Here is a 19,361-nt window from a genome sequence, read left to right as displayed (position 1 = left end):
TATTGTTGTACTGGACACGGCTGAAGGGGTGACTTGTTGTAGTTGAGTGAGAAACCTAGTTTGTGAAGGGTTTCTATGACATACTTTGTGTGTTGTGAGCACCGTTCCTGCGTGTTGGTTTTGATTAACCAATCGTCTAGGTACGGGAACACATGTATTTGCTGTCTTCTGATATGAGCAGCCACTACTGCCATGCATTTTGTAAAAACTCTTGGCGCAGTTGTTATCCCGAATGGCAACACTTTGAATTGGTAATGTACCCCTTGGAATACAAACCTTAAGTACTTTCTGTGTGAAGGATGTATCGGTATATGGAAGTACGCATCCTTTAGGTCTAATGTTGTCATGTAATCTTGTTGTTTAAGCAATGGGATTACGTCCTGCAGTGTCACCATGTGAAAGTGATCTGATTTGATGTAGATATTTAATGTTCTGAGATCTAATATAGGTCTTAGAGTTTTGTCTTTTTTGGGTATGAGAAAGTACAGTGAGTAGACTCCTCTTCCTCTCTGATGAATTGGTACTAACTCTACTGCATCTTTTTGCAACAACGCCTGAACTTCTAGTTGTAGAAGATCTATGTGTTGTTTTGACGTGTGTTTTCGGTGGGACATTTGGAGGGAATTCTAGAAATTCTATGCAATAACCATGCTGAATAAAGGCTAGGACCCACGTGTCTGTTGTTATTTCCTCCCATTTTTTGTAGAACTTGGTTAGTCTCCCCCCCACTGGTGTTGTGTGTTGGGGATTTGTGACATGCAAGTCACTGTTTGTTTTGTGGAGTTTTGGGAGTTTGGAACTTCCCTCTATTCATTGGGAATTGTCCCCCTCTATATTGTTTCCGAAAAGTTCCCAGCTGGTATTGGCTCTGATAAGTGGGCCTTGTTTGTGAGGTTGTGGGTTCAGTGCTTTGTCCTCAAAACCCCCCTCGAAATTGTGATCTTCGAAATGTGCCTCTGCTCTGTGGGGAGTAGTGCGCGCCCATGGCTTTGGCCGTATCAGTGTCTAAGTTTCGATAGCAGTGTCCACCTCCGGCCCAAACAACTGCTGTCCGTTAAATGGCATATTCAGCACAGCTTGTTGTATTTCTGGCTTGAATCCAGATGTACACAGCCATGCATGTCTCCTTATTGTTACTGCTGTATTGACAGTCCTAGCAGCTGTGTCTGCTGCATCCATTGCTGACCGTATCTGATTGTTCGAGATACACTGTCCTTCCTCTACCACTTGTTGCGCTCTTTTTTTAAACTCCTTGGGCAAATGTTCTATAAAATGTTGCATTTCGTCCCAATGAGCGCTGTCATATCTCGCCAACAAGGCTTGTGAATTGGCAATGCGCCATTGGTTGGCTGCTTGTGCCGCCACTCTTTTCCCAGCCGCATTGAACTTACGACTCTCCTTGTCTGGAGGTGGTGCGTCTCCTGAGGTGTGAGTTCGTCCTCTTGCGTGCTGCACCTACTACCACAGAGTCTGGTGTTAACTGTTGTGTGATGTACACAGGGTCTGTTGGTGGCAGTTTATATTTTTTCTCCACCCTTGGAGTTATTGCCCTTCCTTTGACAGGCTCTTCAAACACTTGTTTGGAGTGTTTTAGCATTCCAGGTAGCATGGGGAGGCTTTGATACTGGCTATGTGTGGACGACAGTGTGTTAAATAGAAAGTCGTCTTCAATTGGCTCTGTATGTAGGCTAACATTATGAAACTCCGCTGCCCTTGACACCACCTGTGTGTAGGTGGTAGAGTCCTCAGGTGGTGACTGTAGGAAGTTGGTTCTGTATGCACTATTTCAAAGTAAGGAATAGTATGCACAGAGTCCAAGGGTTCCCCTTAGAGGTAAGATAGTGGCAAAAAGAGATAATACTAATGCTCTATTTTGTGGTAGTGTGGTCGAGCAGTAGGCTTATCAAAGGAGTAGTGTTAAGCATTTGTTGTACATACACACAGGCAATAAATGAGGAACACACACTCAGAGACAATTCCAGGCCAATAGGTTTTTGTATAGAAAAATATCTTTTCTTAGTTTATTTTAAGAACCACAGGTTCAAATTCTACATGTAATATGTCATTTGAAAGGTATTGCAGGTAAGTACTTTAGGAACTTTGAATAATCACAATAGCATATATACTTTTTAGATAAAACACATATAGCTATTTTAAAAGTGGACAGTGCAATTTTCACAGTTCCTAGGGGAGGTAAGTTATTGTTAGTTCTTGCAGGTAAGTAAACCACCTACGGGGTTCAAATTGGGGTCCAAGGTAGCCCACCGTTGGGGGTTCAGAGCAACCCCAAAGTCACCACACCAGCAGCTCAGGGCCGGTCAGGTGCAGAGTTCAAAGTGGTGCCCAAAACACATAGGCTTCAATGGAGAAGGGGGTGCCCCGGTTCCAGTCTGCCAGCAGGTAAGTACCTGTGTCTACGGAGGGCAGACCAGGGGGGTTTTGTAGGGCACCGGGGGGGGGGGGGGGGGGGGGCACAAGTCCACACAGAAAGTACACCCTCAGCAGCGCGGGGGTGGCCGGGTGCAGTGTGCAAACAAGCGTCGGGTTTGTAATAGGAATCAATGGGAGACCAAGGGGTCTCTTCAGCGGTGCGTGCAGGCAAGGGGGGGGCTCCTCGGGGTAGCCACCACCTGGGCAAGGGAGAGGGCCTCCTGGGGGTCACTCCTGCACTGGAGTTCCGATCCTTCAGGTCCTGGGGGCTGCGGGTGCAGGGTCTTTTCCAGGCGTCGGGATCTGGGAATCAGACAGTCTCGGTCAGGGGGAGCCTCGGGATTCCCTCTGCAGGCGTCGCTGTGGGGGCTCAGGGGGGACAACTTTGGTTACTCACAGTCTTGGAGTCGCCTGGGGGTCCTCCCTGTAGCGTTGTTTCTTCACCAGTCGAGACGGGGTCACCGGGTGCAGTTTTGCAAGTCTTACGCTTCTGGCGGGAATTGCAGGGGTCTTTAAAGTTGCTCCTCTGGAAACAAAGTTGCAGTCTTTGTTGAACAGGGCCGCTGTTCTCAGGAGTTTCTTGGTCCTTTTAGAGCAGGGCAGTCCTCTGAGGATTCAGAGGTCGCTGGTCCTGGGGAAAGCGTCGCTGGAGCAGTTTTCTTCCGAAGGGGGGAGACAGGCCGGTAGAGCTGGGGCCAAAGCAGTTGGTGTCTCCGTCTTCTCTGCAGGGTTTTTCATCTCAGCAGTCCTCTTCTTCTTAGGTTGCAGGAATCTGAGTTCCTAGGTTCAGGGGAGCCCTTAAATAATACATTTAAGGGCGTGTTTAGGTCTGGGGGGTTAGTAGCCAATGGCTACTAGCCCTGAGGGTGGGTACACCCTCTTTGTGCCTCCTCCCAAGGGGAGGGGGTCACATTCCTATCCCTATTGGGGGAATCCTCCATCTGCAAGATGGAGGATTTCTAAAAGTTAGAGTCACCTCAGGACACCTATGGGGCTGTCCTGACTGGCCAGTGACGACTCCTTGTTATTCTCATTATTTCCTCCGGCCTTGCCGCCAAAAGTGTGGCCGTGGCGGGAGGGGCGGGCAACTCCACTAGATGGAGTGCCCTGTGGTGCTGGAACAAAGGGGGTGAGCCTTTGAGGCTCACCGCCAGGTGTTACAGCTCCTGCCTGGGGGAGGTGATAGCATCTCCACCCAGTGCAGGCTTTGTTACTAGCCACAGAGTGACAAAGGCACTCTCCCCATGTGGCCAGCAACATGTCGAGTGTGGCAGGCTGCTGGAACCAGTCAGCCTACACGGGTAGTTGGTTAAGGTTTTAGGGGGCATCTCTAAGGTGCCCTCTGGGGTGTATTTTACAATAAAATGTACACTGGCATCAGTGTGCATTTATTGTGCCGAGAAGTTTGATACCAAACTTCCCAGTTTTCAGTGTAGCCATTATGGTGCAGTGGAGTTCGTGTTTGACAGACTCCCAGACCATATACTCTTATGGCTACCCTGCACTTACAATGTCTAGGGTTTTGCTTAGACACTGTAGGGGCACAGTGCTCATGCACTGGTGCCCTCACCTATGGTATAGTGCATCCTGCCTTAGGGCTGTAAGGCCTGCTAGAGGGGTGACTTATCTATACTGCATAGGCAGTGTGAGGTTGGCATGGCACCCTGAGGGGAGTGCCATGTCAACTTACTCGTTTTGTTCTCACCAGCACACACAAGCTGGCAAGCAGTGTGTCTGTGCTGAGTGAGGGGTCCCCAGGGTGGCATAAGATATGCTGCAGCCCTTAGAGACCTTCCCTGGCATCAGGGCCCTTGGTACCAGGGGTACCAGTTACAAGGGACTTACCTGGATGCCAGAGTGTGCCAATTGTGAAAACAAAAGTACAGGTTAGGGAAAGAACACTGGTGCGGGGGCCTGGATAGCAGGCCTCAGCACACTTTCAATTCAAAACATAGCATCAGCAAAGGGAAAAGGTCAGGGGGCAACCATGCCAAGGAGGCATTTCCTTACAGTGGCGGTGTTGTTTTGTTTAGGAGAAGGGTGAGCAGTATATTTTGAGTTTGTAGCAAGTGTGTTAGTTGTGTTAACTGTGTGAGGGTCACGTACAGTCTTGTTTTTCAATATAGTGTTCTTCTTCCAGCAGGTTTAGGAGGCATTTTGTTGGGTCTGTGTGTGTGTGGGTGGGTAGTGGACTTGGTGGCTGAGAGCCATGAAGAGTGTACTTTTTTTTTTTGTAGGGTAGCCTTATTATGCAATAGACAAGGGGATGCCAAGTTGTTAAGAGTGGCATGTTTATTTTTTTTGTGTCTGCTTAGTGTGGAAGGAGTAGGAGTTAGGGGTGGTGGTGGAGGAGCACATGATCATTATGTAAGGCTCTAAATTGTGCAACGGATGAGATGTGGGTAAATGAATATTGCTGTGTTGGGGTGCTTGCGGAAGAGGTTTGTGAAGAGTGAGAATGTAGGGGTAAAGATTAGTCAGGATTTGTATTTTGTGTAGTCATGAGGGTAGGAGTGGGTGTGACGATAAGTATAATAAAAGTTTGTGTTGATTTGATGTGATGTTTGTGGTCTGTTTTTGTGGAATGGTGAGGGGATATTGATGTGGGGGTTTTCTGTGAGAGATTTGTATGCGAGTTAGTGCTGCTGAGTGGACTTGGAGTATTACAGGGGGTTTGATGTGTTTTGGAGATGTGTATGAGGTGTGTAAGAGGGGATGGATGTGTGTCAGGGGTGCTTGTGTAAGTTGTTATTACTGGAAGAGGTAATGTGTGGTGGAGTGTGAGGATTGTATGGTTGTTTGTAATTGGTGAAGAGAGGGGAAGGGCGTTAGTAGATGGTGTGTTGGAAGGCTGGGTTTAGGTATTGTCATGATAAAAGGGGGTCTTTGTGGAACAAATAGAGGATAGTGCTGTTGGTTTGTATGAGCAGGGAGTGTGTATCTGGATTGCTGAAAGTAATGTATAATGTGGTTTTGTGTTGTGTGGGCGATGACGGGCTGTGCTAGTGGGAGTGGACAGAGTAGTGTTTGCTGTGAGAATGAAGGTGTTTTACTGTTGTAGTGGATATATGTATAGGTGTTGTATATGGGGTATTGTGCTGGATGATGAGACATTGCAATCTGTATGTGGTCAGTTTGTGATGCAGAAGTTGGATGTCTTTGCAGATAATGTGTTTGCATATTGATGGATGTGTAGGGATTAAGTTCCTTTCTGATAAATGGGAAACTGGGCAGCATTTCTGGCCCTAGGCCCAACCAGTCCAGAACAGGCCTAAAAAGGCAGCTGCCCTTGTCCTCTCCGCCCTTAGCCCTGGGCTTAAATAGCCCTACTGGTCAATAGAAACCTAGTCCTAACCCTAACGAATCAGATTTGTAACCCTAAAATCGCACAACCTATGGGAGACCCAACCCTAATCACCAATTACACCCCTAATCCTGAAAACCAATCACAACCCCAACCCTAGAACCAGAAACCAATAGGAGTCCCAACCCTACCTATCACAAACACAACCCTAAAAAAACAGGAACCAATAAGATTCTCAACCCTAGTACCAATCACAGCCCAACCCTAATAACCAAGAACCAATAGGACTCTCAACCCTAGTACCAATCACAAACCCAACCCTAATCCCTAAACCAATAGAAATACCAGCCCCCAACGACCTATCACAACACCATATGCAACAACCAATAGAAACTTGCATAAGGGTCAAGTTAACTGAAGCCCAGCCCCTATGGGAAGGGAGGAGGGAGCTGCTGCTCTATTCAAAATCTCCTTGGATACATACAGGTTGAATTCACACTTCCAAGCTAGCAGAATCTACTTTCCAAGTAAGGGAGAGATTTTTTTTTTTTTTTTAAACAAACACAACCTCTGAAATACTGCTTCTCTGCACTCTGAAATGTGGCTTTTTCAAGGCAAAAACAGGGGATGCAGACAGTTTCTAAACACAATTTAAATCAAAGAAACAGATGAAGCAGTCTCCTAAACACACACTGGATAGTCACTGAGATGTATGTAGCTTTTTTACTTAAGAAAGAGAGGGGGGAGGCTTTATGCAGTCTTGTGCCACAAACTAGGATGGAAAACTCAAACAGTCAAGGCCAACAAAAAACCAGCACTTTACAAGGCCAAGCTGCCTGAAACACAGGGAGTCAACAGTAAACATGCACGGGTAGCAGTAGAAAACACTTTTAAACAAATAATAAAATTTCCCTGAAAAGTCTGGGGCTTCTTACCTTGGTCTCCTAGGAATCCTCGACCACTGAGCTGTATTAGGGCACAGGGAAAATGCTGGGTTCACAAAATGGAGGTACCGAATGGTACCAGACAGTGGAGAAGGCAAAAATCTTTCAATTCTGGTAGCAAGGCTTTTGGATACTAAGGGTTTGCTTAGATTACTCAGACATCTGGTGGCAAGTTGCGTTACAGAAGGAAAAGTAAGACCAAAGAGGAAAATAGCAAATGGAGTAATAGGGTCCAGTGTATTAAGTCTAAGGCAGGCAACCTGAAAATATACAGAATGTTAGACATCCAGAAATGAGGATTATCTGTGGTGTATTCCAGAACTATGAAGACAGCATTTTTTTCCCCCAATGGTGCATACTTCTGTGAGCGCTTTTGTTTTTAAATGTTAGTGTTTTTATAATTTTTAATCATGTTGTGACTGACTTAATAAACCATGAACAATAAAAAACAAGTGCAAAAACTACAGTTTAAATACAGAATATTTATTGTTTGCACACTATAATGAAACAAACAGCTGTGAATTAAGTGCTAGTCCTATTGGTCACAGTACGAGTGACAGCACAGTAGTCATTCACTTTAGAACCTCATTCTTCGGTCTCTCCAGGCCTGCGAATATCATCTATCTTCAGAATCATTTTAACCATCTGAGTAGCAAGAGAAATCTGTTGCCTTTTGCCAATTAAGGTTTCAATGACATGTTGTTGCTTCATGTCTGCAACAAACAAAAAGAGGTTAATGTACCAACTTGAAACGCCACCATTCCTCTGGCCTATGTTATTCATGCTCGTATCATGGTAAAACTTTCGTCGAGCTCCACCACAAATGGTGATTATAAAGACTTGAATTCAACAGAAATGCTAGCTGTCAGATACTATAACCAGTAAGGCTTTTGCAAACAAAAAAATATGCATTACTTTTTCTTCTTACGGTAACAACCCTTCAAAAATGTCTAGTTAAATTAGAAAACACATTGTAGAGTAGAAGCACATCATAGGCTGTCCACATATAAGTAAGGTGCAAAACAAACATTTTAGGAGGCATGCTAAAATACTCAAAATTAGGATTACTGTGAACTCAAAATGAAATTATACTTACTTGTAGGCAAATGTTTGTGGGAGTACTACTTTGCTATTGCTGAAAGCGTTAAGTAGCTCAAACACTGAAAAGTTCCCACCATGTGTAGTATCCCGATGTTATACATCAGGTAGCAGGGTGGAGACAAGGATACTCCTGTCACCCATTGAAACACTGGTGTAGGAAGTTGGCTCTGTATGTGCTATTTCAAAGTAAGGAATAGCATGCACAGAGTCCAAGGGTTCCCCTTAGAGGTAAAATAGTGGTAAAAATAGATAATACTAATGCTCTATTTTGTGGTAGTGTGGTCGAGCAGTAGGCTTATCCAAGGAGTAGTGTTAAGCATTTGTTGTACATACACATAGACAATAAATGAGGTACACACACTCAGAGACAAATCCAGCCAATAGGTTTTGTTATAGAAAAATATCCTTTCTTAGTTTATTTTAAGAACCACAGGTTCAAATTTAACATGTAATATATTGTTTGAAAGGTATTGCAGGTAAGTACATTAGGAACTTTGAATCATTTCAATTGCATGTATACTTTTCAAGTTATTCACAAATAGCTATTTAAAAAGTGGACACTTAGTGCAATTTTCACAGTTCCTGAGGGAGGTAAGTTTTTGTTAGTTTTACCAGGTAAGTAAGACACTTACAGGGTTCAGTTCTTGGTCCAAGGTAGCCCACCGTTGGGGGTTCAGAGCAACCCCAAAGTCACCACACCAGCAGCTCAGGGCCGGTCAGGTGCAGAGTTCAAAGTGGTGCCCAAAACACATAGGCTAGAATGGAGAGAAGGGGGTGCCCCGGTTCCGGTCTGCTTGCAGGTAAGTACCCCCGTCTTCGGAGGGCAGACCAGGGGGGTTTTGTAGGGCACCGGGGGGGACACAAGCCCACACAGAAATTTCACCCTCAGCAGCACGGGGGCGGCCGGGTGCAGTGTAGAAACAAGCGTCGGGTTCGCAATGTTAGTCTATGAGAGATCTCGGGATCTCTTCAGCGCTGCAGGCAGGCAAGGGGGGGGGTTCCTCGGGGAAACCTCCACTTGGGCAAGGGAGAGGGACTCCTGGGGGTCACTTCTCCAGTGAAAGTCCGGTCCTTCAGGTCCTGGGGGCTGCGGGTGCAGGGTCTCTCCCAGGCGTCGGGACTTAGGATTCAAAGAGTCGCGGTCAGGGGAAGCCTCGGGATTCCCTCTGCAGGCGGCGCTGTGGGGGCTCAGGGGGGACAGGTTTTGGTACTCACAGTATCAGAGTAGTCCTGGGGTCCCTCCTGAGGTGTTGGATCTCCACCAGCCGAGTCGGGGTCGCCGGGTGCAGTGTTGCAAGTCTCACGCTTCTTGCGGGGAGCTTGCAGGGTTCTTTCAAAGCTGCTGGAAACAAAGTTGCAGCCTTTCTTGGAGCAGGTCCGCTGTCCTCGGGAGTTTCTTGTCTTTTCGAAGCAGGGGCAGTCCTCAGAGGATGTCTAGGTCGCTGGTCCCTTTGGAAGGCGTCGCTGGAGCAGGATCTTTGGAAGGCAGGAGACAGGCCGGTGAGTTTCTGGAGCCAAGGCAGTTGTCGTCTTCTGGTCTTCCTCTGCAGGGGTTTTCAGCTAGGCAGTCCTTCTTCTTGTAGTTGCAGGAATCTAATTTTCTAGGGTTCAGGGTAGCCCTTAAATACTAAATTTAAGGGCGTGTTTAGGTCTGGGGGGTTAGTAGCCAATGGCTACTAGCCCTGAGGGTGGGTACACCCTCTTTGTGCCTCCTCCCAAGGGGAGGGGGTCACAATCCTAACCCTATTGGGGGAATCCTCCATCTGCAAGATGGAGGATTTCTAAAAGTCAGAGTCACCTCAGCTCAGGACACCTTAGGGGCTGTCCTGACTGGCCAGTGACTCCTCCTTGTTGCTTTCTTTGTTCCCTCCAGCCTTGCCGCCAAAAGTGGGGGCCGTGGCCGGAGGGGGCGGGCAACTCCACTAAGCTGGAGTGCCCTGCTGGGCTGTGACAAAGGGGTGAGCCTTTGAGGCTCACCGCCAGGTGTCACAGCTCCTGCCTGGGGGAGGTGTTAGCATCTCCACCCAGTGCAGGCTTTGTTACTGGCCTCAGAGTGACAAAGGCACTCTCCCCATGGGGCCAGCAACATGTCTCTGGTGTGGCAGGCTGCTGGAACTAGTCAGCCTACACAGACAGTCGGTTAAGTTTCAGGGGGCACCTCTAAGGTGCCCTCTGTGGTGTATTTTACAATAAAATGTACACTGGCATCAGTGTGCATTTATTGTGCTGAGAAGTTTGATACCAAACTTCCCAGTTTTCAGTGTAGCCATTATGGTGCTGTGGAGTTCGTGTTTGACAGACTCCCAGACCATATACTCTTATGGCTACCCTGCACTTACAATGTCTAAGGTTTTGTTTAGACACTGTAGGGGTACCATGCTCATGCACTGGTACCCTCACCTATGGTATAGTGCACCCTGCCTTAGGGCTGTAAGGCCTGCTAGAGGGGTGACTGACCTATACTTGCATAGGCAGTGAGAGGCTGGCATGGCACCCTGAGGGGAGTGCCATGTCGACTTACTCGTTTTGTTCTCACTAGCACACACAAGCTGGCAAGCAGTGTGTCTGTGCTGAGTGAGAGGTCTCCAGGGTGGCATAAGACATGCTGCAGCCCTTAGAGACCTTCCTTGGCATCAGGGCCCTTGGTACTAGAAGTACCAGTTACAAGGGACTTATCTGGATGCCAGGGTCTGCCAATTGTGGATACAAAAGTACAGGTTAGGGAAAGAACACTGGTGCTGGGGCCTGGTTAGCAGGCCTCAGCACACTTTCAATTGTAAACATAGCATCAGCAAAGGCAAAAAGTCAGGGGGCAACCATGCCAAGGAGGCATTTCCTTACACAACCCCCCCCCAAACGAAAGAGGATGAGACTAACCTTTCCCAAGAGAGTCTTCATTTTCTAAGTGGAAGAACCTGGAAAGGCCATCTGCATTGGCATGGGCAGTCCCAGGTCTGTGTTCCACTATAAAGTCCATTCCCTGTAGGGAGATGGACCACCTCAACAGTTTAGGATTTTCACCTTTCATTTGCATCAGCCATTTGAGAGGTCTGTGGTCAGTTTGAACTAGGAAGTGAGTCCCAAAGAGGTATGGTCTCAGCTTCTTCAGGGACCAAACCACAGCAAAGGCCTCCCTCTCAATGGCACTCCAACGCTGCTCCCTGGGGAGTAACCTCCTGCTAATGAAAGCAACAGGCTGGTCAAGGCCATCATCATTTGTTTGGGACAAAACTGCCCCTATCCCATGTTCAGAGGCATCAGTCTGCACAATGAACTGCTTAGAATAATCTGGAGCTTTTAGAACTGGTGCTGAGCACATCGCTTGTTTCAGGGTGTCAAAGGCCTGTTGGCATTCCACAGTCCAGTTCACTTTCTTGGGCATTTTCTTGGAGGTGAGTTCAGTGAGGGCTGTCACAATGGATCCATATCCCTTCACAAACCTCCTGTAATACCCAGTCAAGCCAAGGAATGCCCTGACTTGAGTCTGGGTTTTTGGAGCTACCCAGTCCAGAATAGTCTGGATCTTGGGTTGGAGTGGCTGAACTTGGCCTCCACCTACAAGGTGGCCCAAGTAAACCACAGTTCCCTGCCCTATCTGGCATTTGGATGCCTTGATAGAGAGGCCTGCAGATTGCAGAGCCTTCAAAACCTTCTTCAGGTGGACCAGGTGATCCTGCCAGGTGGAGCTAAAGACAGCAATATCATCAAGATAAGCTGTGCTAAAGGACTCCAAGCCAGCAAGGACTTGATTCACCAACCTTTGGAAGGTGGCAGGGGCATTCTTTAAACCAAAGGGCATAACAGTAAACTGATAATGCCCATCAGGTGTGGAGAATGCTGTTTTCTCTTTTGCTCCAGGTGCCATTTTTATTTGCCAGTACCCTGCTGTCAAGTCAAAGGTACTTAAGAATTTGGCAGCACCTAATTTGTCTATGAGCTCATCAGCTCTAGGAATTGGATGAGCATCTGTCTTGGTGACAGAATTGAGCCCTCTGTAGTCCACACAAAACCTCATCTCTTTCTTTCCATCTTTGGTGTGAGGTTTGGGGACTAAGACCACTGGGCTAGCCCAGGGGCTGTCAGAGCGCTCAATTACTCCCAATTCCAGCATCTTGTGGACTTCCACCTTGATGCTTTCCTTAACATGGTCAGATTGTCTAAAGATTTTGTTCTTGACAGGCATGCTGTCTCCTGTGTCCACATCATGGGTACACAGGTGTGTCTGACCAGGGGTTAAGGAGAACAGTTCAGGAAACTGTTGTAGGACTCTCCTACAATCAGCTTGCTGTTGGCCAGAGAGGGTGTCTGAGTAGATCACTCCATCTACTGTGCCATCTTTTGGGTCTGATGACAGAAGATCAGGGAGAGGTTCACTCTCTGCCTCCTGATCCTCATCTGTTACCATCAACAGATTCACATCAGCCCTGTCATGGAAGAGCTTAAGGCGGTTCACATGGATCACCCTCTTGGGGCTCCTGCTTGTGCCCAGGTCCACCAAGTAGGTGACCTGACTCTTCCTTTCTAGCACTGGGTAAGGGCCACTCCATTTGTCCTGGAGTGCCCTGGGAGCCACAGGCTCCAGAACCCAGACTTTCTGCCCTGGTTGGAACTCAACCAGTGCAGCCTTTTGGTCATACCAAAACTTCTGGAGCTGTTGGCTGGCCTCAAGGTTTTTGGTTGCCTTTTCCATGTACTCTGCCATTCTAGAGCGAAGGCCAAGTACATAGTCCACTATGTCCTGTTTAGGCTCATGGAGAGGTCTCTCCCAGCCTTCTTTAACAAGGGCAAGTGGTCCCCTTACAGGATGACCAAACAGAAGTTCAAAGGGTGAGAACCCTACTCCCTTCTGTGGTACCTCCCTGTAAGCGAAAAGCAGACATGGCAGGAGGACATCCCATCTCCTTTTGAGTTTTTCTGGGAGCCCCATGATCATGCCCTTTAATGTCTTGTTGAATCTCTCAACTAAGCCATTAGTTTGTGGATGGTAAGGTGTAGTGAATTTATAAGTCACTCCACACTCATTCCACATATGTTTCAGGTATGCTGACATGAAGTTGGTACCTCTGTCAGACACCACCTCCTTAGGAAAACCCACTCTGGTAAAGATACCAATGAGGGCCTTGGCTACTGCAGGGGCAGTAGTCGACCTAAGGGGAATAGCTTCAGGATACCTGGTAGCATGATCCACTACTACCAGGATATACATATTCCCTGAGGCTGTGGGAGGTTCTAGTGGACCAACTATGTCCACACCCACTCTTTCAAAGGGAACCCCCACCACTGGAAGTGGAATGAGGGGGGCCTTTGGGTGCCCACCTGTCTTACCACTGGCTTGACAGGTGGGGCAGGAGAGGCAAAACTCCTTAACCATGTTGGACATATTGGGCCAGTAGAAGTGGTTGACTAGCCTCTCCCACGTCTTGGTTTGTCCCAAATGTCCAGCAAGGGGAATGTCATGGGCCAATGTTAGGATGAACTCTCTGAACAGCTGAGGCACTACCACTCTCCTAGTGGCACCAGGTTTGGGGTCTCTGGCCTCAGTGTACAGGAGTCCATCTTCCCAATAGACCCTATGTGTTCCATTTTTCTTGCCCTTGGACTCTTCAGCAGCTTGCTGCCTAAGGCCTTCAAGAGAGGGACAGGTTTCTTGTCCCTTACACAGCTCCTCCCTTGAGGGTCCCCCTGGGCCTAAGAGCTCAACCTGATAAGGTTCAAGCTCCAAAGGCTCAGTTCCCTCAGAGGGCAGAACTTCTTCCTGAGAAGAGAGGTTCCCTTTCTTTTGCTGTGTTGCAGTTGGTTTCCCAACTGACTTTCCTGTTCTCTTGGTAGGCTGGGCCATTCTTCCAGACTCCAGCTCTACTTGTTCACCCTGTGCCTTGCACTGTGCTCTTGTTTTCACACACACCAGTTCAGGGATACCCAGCATTGCTGCATGGGTTTTTAGTTCTACCTCAGCCCATGCTGAGGACTCCAGGTCATTTCCAAGCAGACAGTCCACTGGGATATTTGAGGAGACCACCACCTGCTTCAGGCCATTGACCCCTCCCCATTCTAAAGTAACCATTGCCATGGGATGTACTTTTCTCTGATTGTCAGCGTTGGTGACTGTGTAAGTTTTTCCAGTCAGGTATTGGCCAGGGGAAACCAGTTTCTCTGTCAACATGGTGACACTGGCACCTGTATCCCTCAGGCCCTCTATTCTAGTCCCATTAATTAAGAGTTGCTGTCTGTATTTTTGCATGTTAGGCGGCCAGACAGCTAGTGTGGCTAAATCCACCCCACCCTCAGAAACTAGAGTAGCTTCAGTGTGGACCCTGATTTGCTCTGGGCACACTGTTGATCCCACTTGGAGACTAGCCATACCAGTGTTACCTGGATGGGAGTTTGGAGTGGAACCTTTCTTGGGACAGGCCTTGTCTCCAGTTTGGTGTCCATGCTGTTTACAGCTATGACACCAGGCCTTTTTGGGATCAAAGTTTTTACCCTTGTACCCATTGTTTTGTGAAGAGGCTCTGGGCCCACCCTCCTGTGCAGGTTTTTGGGGGCCTGTAGAAGACTCTTTACTATTTTTAGTTTTGGTTGTCTCATCACCCTTCCCCTGGGGAGTCTTTGTGACCCCTTTCTTTTGGTCACCCCCTGTTGAAGTCTTGGACACCCTTGTCTTGACCCAATGGTCCGCCTTCTTTCCCAATTCTTGGGGAGAAATTGGTCCTAGGTCTACCAGATGCTGATGCAGTTTATCATTGAAACAATTACTTAACAGGTGTTCTTTCACAAATAAATTGTACAGCCCATCATAATTACTTACACCACTGCCTTGAATCCAACCATCTAGTGTTTTCACTGAGTAGTCTACAAAGTCAACCCAGGTCTGGCTCGAGGATTTTTGAGCCCCCCTGAATCTAATCCTATACTCCTCAGTGGAGAATCCAAAGCCCTCAATCAGGGTACCCTTCATGAGGTCATAAGATTCTGCATCTTGTCCAGAGAGTGTGAGGAGTCTATCCCTACACTTTCCTGTGAACATTTCCAAAGGAGAGCACCCCAGTGAGATCTGTTCACTTTTCTGGTTACACAAGCCCTCTCAAAAGCTGTGAACCATTTGGTGATGTCATCACCATCTTCATATTTAGTTACAATCCCTTTGGGGATTTTCAACATGTCAGGAGAATCTCTGACCCTATTTATGTTGCTGCCACCATTGATGGGTCCTAGGCCCATCTCTTGTCTTTCCCTCTCTATGGCTAGGATCTGTCTTTCCAAAGCCAATCTTTTGGCCATCCTGGCTAACTGGATGTCCTCTTCACTGGGATTATCCTCAGTGATTTCAGAGGTGTTGGTCTCTCCTGTGAGGGAACCAGCATCTCTGACTATTATTTTTGGAGTCAGGGACCCTGTTCTCCCTAGATAGGACTGGTAGGGGGGAATTTTCCTCCTGGTCACTATCCTCTTCCTCTGAGTTGCCACCCTCAGAGGGGTTGGCCTTTTCAAACTCTGCCAAAAGCTCCTGGAGCTGTATTTTGGTAGGTTTGGGGCCCATTGTTATTTTCTTTATTTTACAGAGTGACCTTAGCTCCCTCATCTTAAGATGGAGGTAAGGTGTGGTGTTAAGTTCCACCACAGTCACATCTGTGCTAGACATTTTGCTTCTAAAAGTTGGAATACTTTTTAAGAATCTACAACTGGTTCTAGAATCTAATTCAAACTTTTACAAACTTTTAAACTCTAAAAGAAATGCTAAACAGGATCTAACACAAGGCCCTAGCAGGTCTTTTAAGAATTTAGAAAACTTTTCAAATTGCAAAAATCAATTTCTAATGACAATTTTGGAATTTGTCGTGTGATCAGGTATTGGCTGAGTAGTCCAGCAAATGCAAAGTCTTGTACCCCACCGCTGATCCACCAATGTAGGAAGTTGGCTCTGTATGTGCTATTTCAAAGTAAGGAATAGCATGCACAGAGTCCAAGGGTTCCCCTTAGAGGTAAAATAGTGGTAAAAATAGATAATACTAATGCTCTGTTTTGTGGTAGTGTGGTCGAGCAGTAGGCTTATCCAAGGAGTAGTGTTAAGCATTTGTTGTACATACACATAGACAATAAATGAGGTACACACACTCAGAGACAAATCCAGCCAATAGGTTTTGTTATAGAAAAATATCTTTTCTTAGTTTATTTTAAGAACCACAGGTTCAAATTTAACATGTAATATCTTGTTTGAAAGGTATTGCAGGTAAGTACATTAGGAACTTTGAATCATTTCAATTGCATGTATACTTTTCAAGTTATTGACAAATAGCTACTTTAAAAGTGGACACAGTGCAATTTTCACAGTTCCTGGGGGAGGTAAGTTTTTGTTAGTTTTACCAGGTAAGTAAGACACTTACAGGGTTCAGTTCTTGGTCCAAGGTAGCCCACCGTTGGGGGTTCAGAGCAACCCCAAAGTCACCACACCAGCAGCTCAGGGCCGGTCAGGTGCAGAGTTCAAAGTGGTGCCCAAAACACATAGGCTAGAATGGAGAGAAGGGGGTGCCCCGGTTCCGGTCTGCTTGCAGGTAAGTACCCGCGTCTTCGGAGGGCAGACCAGGGGGGTTTTGTAGGGCACCGGGGGGGACACAAGCCCACACAGAAATTTCACCCTCAGCAGCACGGGGGCGGCCGGGTGCAGTGTAGAAACAAGCGTCGGGTTCGCAATGTTAGTCTATGAGAGATCTCGGGATCTCTTCAGCGCTGCAGGCAGGCAAGGGGGGGGGTTCCTCGGGGAAACCTCCACTTGGGCAAGGGAGAGGGACTCCTGGGGGTCACTTCTCCAGTGAAAGTCCGGTCCTTCAGGTCCTGGGGGCTGCGGGTGCAGGGTCTCTCCCAGGCGTCGGGACTTAGGATTCAAAGAGTCGCGGTCAGGGGAAGCCTCGGGATTCCCTCTGCAGGCGGCGCTGTGGGGGCTCAGGGGGGACAGGTTTTGGTACTCACAGTATCAGAGTAGTCCTGGGGTCCCTCCTGAGGTGTTGGATCTCCACCAGCCGAGTCGGGGTCGCCGGGTGCAGTGTTGCAAGTCTCACGCTTCTTGCGGGGAGCTTGCAGGGTTCTTTCAAAGCTGCTGGAAACAAAGTTGCAGCCTTTCTTGGAGCAGGTCCGCTGTCCTCGGGAGTTTGTCTTTTCGAAGCAGGGGCAGTCCTCAGAGGATGTCGAGGTCGCTGGTCCCTTTGGAAGGCGTCGCTGGAGCAGGATCTTTGGAAGGCAGGAGACAGGCCGGTGAGTTTCTGGAGCCAAGGCAGTTGTCGTCTTCTGGTCTTCCTCTGCAGGGGTTTTCAGCTAGGCAGTCCTTCTTGTAGTTGCAGGAATCTAATTTTCTAGGGTTCAGGGTAGCCCTTAAATACTAAATTTAAGGGCGTGTTTAGGTCTGGGGGGTTAGTAGCCAATGGCTACTAGCCCTGAGGGTGGGTACACCCTCTTTGTGCCTCCTCCCAAGGGGAGGGGGTCACAATCCTAACCCTATTGGGGGAATTCTCCATCTGCAAGATGGAGGATTTCTAAAAGTCAGAGTCACCTCAGCTCAGGACACCTTAGGGGCTGTCCTGACTGGCCAGTGACTCCTCCTTGTTGCTTTCTTTGTTCCCTCCAGCCTTGCCGCCAAAAGTGGGGGCCGTGGCTGGAGGGGGCGGGCAACTCCACTAAGCTGGAGTGCCCTGCTGGGCTGTGACAAAGGGGTGAGCCTTTGAGGCTCACCGCCAGGTGTCACAGCTCCTGCCTGGGGGAGGTGTTAGCATCTCCACCCAGTGCAGGCTTTGTTACTGGCCTCAGAGTGACAAAGGCACTCTCCCCATGGGGCCAGCAACATGTCTCTGGTGTGGCAGGCTGCTGGAACTAGTCAGCCTACACAGACAGTCGGTTAAGTTTCAGGGGGCACCTCTAAGGTGCCCTCTGTGGTGTATTTTACAATAAAATGTACACTGGCATCAGTGTGCATTTATTGTGCTGAGAAGTTTGATACCAAACTTCCCAGTTTTCAGTGTAGCCATTATGGTGCTGTGGAGTTCGTGTTTGACAGACTCCCAGACCATATACTCTTATGGCTACCCTGCACTTACAATGTCTAAGGTTTTGTTTAGACACTGTAGGGGTACCATGCTCATGCACTGGTACCCTCACCTATGGTATAGTGCACCCTGCCTTAGGGCTGTAAGGCCTGCTAGAGGGGTGTCTTACCTATACTGCATAGGCAGTGAGAGGCTGGCATGGCACCCTGAGGGGAGTGCCATGTCGACTTACTCGTTTTGTCCTCACTAGCACACACAAGCTGGCAAGCAGTGTGTCTGTGCTGAGTGAGAGGTCTCCAGGGTGGCATAAGACATGCTGCAGCCCTTAGAGACCTTCCTTGGCATCAGGGCCCTTGGTACTAGAAGTACCAGTTACAAGGGACTTATCTGGATGCCAGGGTCTGCCAATTGTGGATACAAAAGTACAGGTTAGGGAAAGAACACTGGTGCTGGGGCCTGGTTAGCAGGCCTCAGCACACTTTCAATTGTAAACATAGCATCAGCAAAGGCAAAAAGTCAGGGGGCAACCATGCCAAGGAGGCATTTCCTTACAACTGGTCAGTCAAACACAAGGAGGACATTTCAGCACAGGATGTGCCTCAAGTGCACAGTGCATGCCCAGATATGCCAAGCAGACAACCAAGAGACCTACAAATGGTAACTGCAAATGAAGACAGCTGTTGATGTCCCATCTCATGTTCCATAGTTGGACCTCTCTGAAACAGCCTAGAACCACAAAAGGCAGCTATTCACCAGTAGGTAATGATGTTGAGAATCCCTGAAGCAAGCCTGTCCACATAATGGAGAATGTACTGAGAAATCACTATATATAATTTTGAGATTGCTCTTCCACCTGGAGCAAGCAATGTGATGTCGGAACACTGCATACTAATAGCACCAGCAGCATTATTTTTCCCAGCTATAGGCAGGGCCACTGAAATTATGCGGCATGAGAAGGTTTAGTAAATTATGTGGCATAATGCAATATACTTTGATATACTACTTCATTATTTCAACATGTTTGAACATGATAACATTCTGGGCATTGGTTGCACATCATTTTGTACCATTTTAATATCCAAATGTAGCAATAAGCAACATAAAGTGACCATTCCAGTTCTGCAAAGGGCCTTTCACTGCACGGCAACACGTCTCTGCACTTTTAGTAACTTCTGAAATGTCTGAGCTAGAAACTTTTTTTTGTTACAATCTGCAGATTATGCAGCAGATGCGGCAAATCTGTAATTATGCGAAATTTGCCATAGCCGCACAATCACATAATTCCAGTGGCCCAGTTTATATAATTGGAAACTGATCAAATTCAAGCCAGAGCCTCATCTTCTGTCACAGGACGAAAGTCAAGTACTTCACCACGATCTGTGGTCATTCCACTTGACAGCCTTGCGTCAAATGACTAGATTGTGGTCCATGATAACTTTGATATGAGTGCAAATATTTTTTTGCAAGTGGTCAGGGGACATTCTGTCAGGACGTACCAGCTATAATAAACCAGACTTGATCGTACAGTGGTTAGTACTCTGTGCGGTC

The 19,361-nt window shown here is 47.7% G+C and overlaps 1 protein-coding gene across 1 annotated transcript in view; it reads right to left on the bottom strand.

The window, feature by feature from the left end:
- Nucleotides 1–7,140: 7,140 nt before the first annotated feature.
- CCT5 (chaperonin containing TCP1 subunit 5) overlaps nucleotides 7,141–19,361 on the bottom strand; it is a 130,734-nt gene continuing 118,513 nt past the window's right edge. Inside the window, exon 11 of the mRNA XM_069219696.1 lies at nucleotides 7,141–7,391. Within this exon, the coding sequence (XP_069075797.1) occupies nucleotides 7,264–7,391 (128 nt within the window). The 3' untranslated portion in view covers nucleotides 7,141–7,263. The remainder of the gene's footprint in view (nucleotides 7,392–19,361) is intronic.

The sequence above is a fragment of the Pleurodeles waltl genome, chromosome 2_2 (genome assembly GCF_031143425.1).
Source record: "Pleurodeles waltl isolate 20211129_DDA chromosome 2_2, aPleWal1.hap1.20221129, whole genome shotgun sequence".
In the NCBI taxonomy this organism is placed as follows: Eukaryota; Metazoa; Chordata; class Amphibia; order Caudata; family Salamandridae; genus Pleurodeles; species Pleurodeles waltl.
This window is presented reverse-complemented; position numbering and strand designations above follow the sequence as displayed.